The sequence below is a fragment of the Geospiza fortis genome, unplaced genomic scaffold (genome assembly GCF_000277835.1).
Source record: "Geospiza fortis unplaced genomic scaffold, GeoFor_1.0 scaffold135, whole genome shotgun sequence".
Taxonomy (NCBI): domain Eukaryota; kingdom Metazoa; phylum Chordata; class Aves; order Passeriformes; family Thraupidae; genus Geospiza; species Geospiza fortis.
This window is the reverse complement of record NW_005054646.1, coordinates 306,612-309,228: the sequence shown is the minus strand read 5'-3', so window position 1 is coordinate 309,228 and position 2,617 is coordinate 306,612. Positions and strand designations below refer to the sequence as shown.

General features: G+C 64.3%; 1 protein-coding gene across 1 annotated transcript in view; it reads right to left on the bottom strand.

Annotated features, from left to right (window-relative positions):
• Nucleotides 1-2,617, bottom strand: part of FAAP100 (FA core complex associated protein 100) — a 7,924-nt gene that overhangs the window by 1,778 nt on the left and 3,529 nt on the right. Inside the window, exons 5-9 of the mRNA XM_014311065.2 lie at nt 1,626-2,380; nt 1,239-1,375; nt 536-652; nt 115-201; nt 3-37 (exon numbers count right to left, since the gene is read on the bottom strand). Coding sequence (XP_014166540.1) covers nt 3-37; nt 115-201; nt 536-652; nt 1,239-1,375; nt 1,626-2,380 — 1,131 coding nt within the window. The remainder of the gene's footprint in view (nt 1-2; nt 38-114; nt 202-535; nt 653-1,238; nt 1,376-1,625; nt 2,381-2,617) is intronic.

Genomic DNA, 2,617 nt, shown 5'->3' with positions numbered 1-2,617 from the left:
GCTGGTCCCGGAGGGTCCGAGCCTCCTTCAGCAGCATCTGCGGGAGCGGGGCCGCGGTGAGGGACGGGCTGGTGGTGGGGTCCCCACGGGGAGGGAGGGGATCGGGGGGCTCACCTCGTGGTTGGCCTGGATCTGGCGCAGGTACTGCATGCGGAGGTCGGGGGGGCCCGAGCCCTGCGCCGCCTGCTCCAGCACCAGCGCCTGTGCCGGGCAGGGAGGGAGGCAGGGAGGGTGCTGGGGGAGCTGGCAGCACCCAGCCCCTGGGACCCCAATCCCAGGGACCCAAAGCCCCAGGGACCCCCAGCTCTGGGAGTCCCAGCCTCGGGAGCCACAGCTCCAGCAGCCCCCAGATCCTGGGAGCCCCAACCTTGGGAATTCCCAATCTCAGGGAGTCTGAGCCCTGATCTCAGGCAGCCCAAACCCCACACGTGCTGGTCTGTCACACATGGCACCACAGAACCACCGCCCACTGCACCCCAGGCTCCATTCCAGGGGGTCTGGGGTCACTTGGGGTGCCCCTGCCCCGGGGGGGTACCTGTATGCGCCGGATGACGGCGTGGTGTGTCCTGCACATGTGGGCCAGGGATGGGCTCTCCATCAGGATCTCCACAGCCTGGATGGGACCTGCAGGGCTCAGGTCATTCATGGCCACCTGGACAGTGAGAGCAGTGTCACTGCCATCCTCACTGGCAGTGGGGGGCCAGAGCCCCTCCCCACAGGCACCAGGTCCCCCAAAAGGCTCCAAACACCCCCAAACTCTCCCACCCTTCCAGGAGCAGTTGTTCCCAGCCTGGTGCTACCAGGTGAGTCCTGGCAGAATCAACACTGTCACTCATCACCCTGGGGACATCTGAGCTCTCAGGTGCAAATCCACCTTGTGCCAGGTACCTGGGGGCCCCTCAGGTGGAGTCAGGCAGGAGAGCTGGGCAGAAATCCCCATTTTCCCTGTGCCTTTAGAGGGGAATTCTGCATGGGGTGGATTTACAACCCAAATCCAAGTGCATTTTCTAGAACCATGTGAACATGTGGAGAGGGAGGGAAATGACCACAGCCTTTGGGAAGCCCAGGACTGGGAGAATGGGCTGGGGATGCTGCCTGTGCAGCCCAGGGGAGGGGTTCAGAATGGCATGGCCATGCACCCACTCATCTCCCTGGCTCCAGGAAGGAGCTGGCTTTGTGGGATGGAGCTTCCCTGCAGGCTGACCCATTCCTTGGCTCAGGGCTAACCCATTCCTTGCCTCTCGGACGAGCAGCTGGACGTGGGCACCGTCGGGTGCCGTGCCACACACCGATGCCGCCTCCGTGCTGCTCAGCGCCTCGGCCCCGGGGTTCTCAGCCAGCAGCCAGCGCAGGGTGGCACAGCAAAGTGGGACATCTGGGGACCACAGGACAGAGCAGAGATGTGACACTGCTGACAGCGTGTGCCCGAGGCAGCCCCAAAAAGGGCAGGGGTAAGACAGGACCCCCCCACATTAGGACATGCAGAGCTGTGCCACTGCCACGTGTGCCAAGGCTGTGGTGGGGGCAGTGGGGTCACACAGCCCTCTGTGCCCAAGGGAGGGGCTGTGACAGTGCCACCCCGCCAGCACCCCTGCCCCAGGAGCCCACTCTGTCCTGGGACCCACCTGTTTCCGAGGTTTTGAGAGCACTTTTCAGCAGCTCCGAGGACACCCGGATGGACGCTGCCGAGGGGGGCAGATTCTCCTCTGCCGGGGCTTTCCCCTCCTCGGGTTCAGTCTGTTCCCCGGACACTTTGAGGAAGGTCTCCACAGGGTCTGAGGGGGCAGGGGGGGCGCTGGGCCCGGGGGGGCTGCTCCCGAAACGGAGGCACTGGAGCATGTCAATGGTGCATTGGCTGAGGGGCAGGCAGATCCCCTCCCTGTCCGGGGACAGCAGGGGCGAGTCGTCGGGCAGGAAGTCATCCAGATCCTCGGAGGAGTCGGAGCCACTGCCCAAAATATCCCTCAAACTGTAGTAGAGGGCACAGGAGATGGTCAGAGGCAGGTCCAGCTTGGTGTCGGCAGCGGGGCCGAGGGGCAGCGTCAGCTCCCGCTTGTTGCCAGGGAGCAGCTGGTCAATGGGGAAGGTGAAGGTGGTGGCCGAATCCATGGATTCCTCCTCTAAGGCACAGGGGCTGGCCAGGAGCTGGACACAGAGGGTCCAGCCCTCCTCCAGGCTGTACTCGCTGCAGTTTTCCAGCAAGCAGGAGATGGTGACGGTGTCCTGGAGCAGGAGGCAGCTCCAGTTGGCAGTGACGGTGCAGGCGATGGGCTTGTGGCCCTCCTGGCTGGAGAGCAGCGCCGCGCTCACGTTCATCACCTGGTTCAGGCTGGCCAGGGCTCGGTTCCTCTGGTCCACGGCCTTCTTCAGGAAGGACACTCTGCAAGGACAGCGTGACAGGGATGAAACAACGGGAGGGACACCAGGATGGAGCTCTGCTGCCAAGCTGAGCTGCTCCTGGCGTGATCCCACCACAGGAAACCCCCAGCTTCTCTGCCATGGCAGCCACAGATCCACGTTCCCATCAGAGCTGAGCCTGTGGAGTGGCTCTGGACAGCCAGACCTCAGGAATCCCCCTGTGGATGGAGGGGGGGCTCACCCACAGCCCCTCCCCACA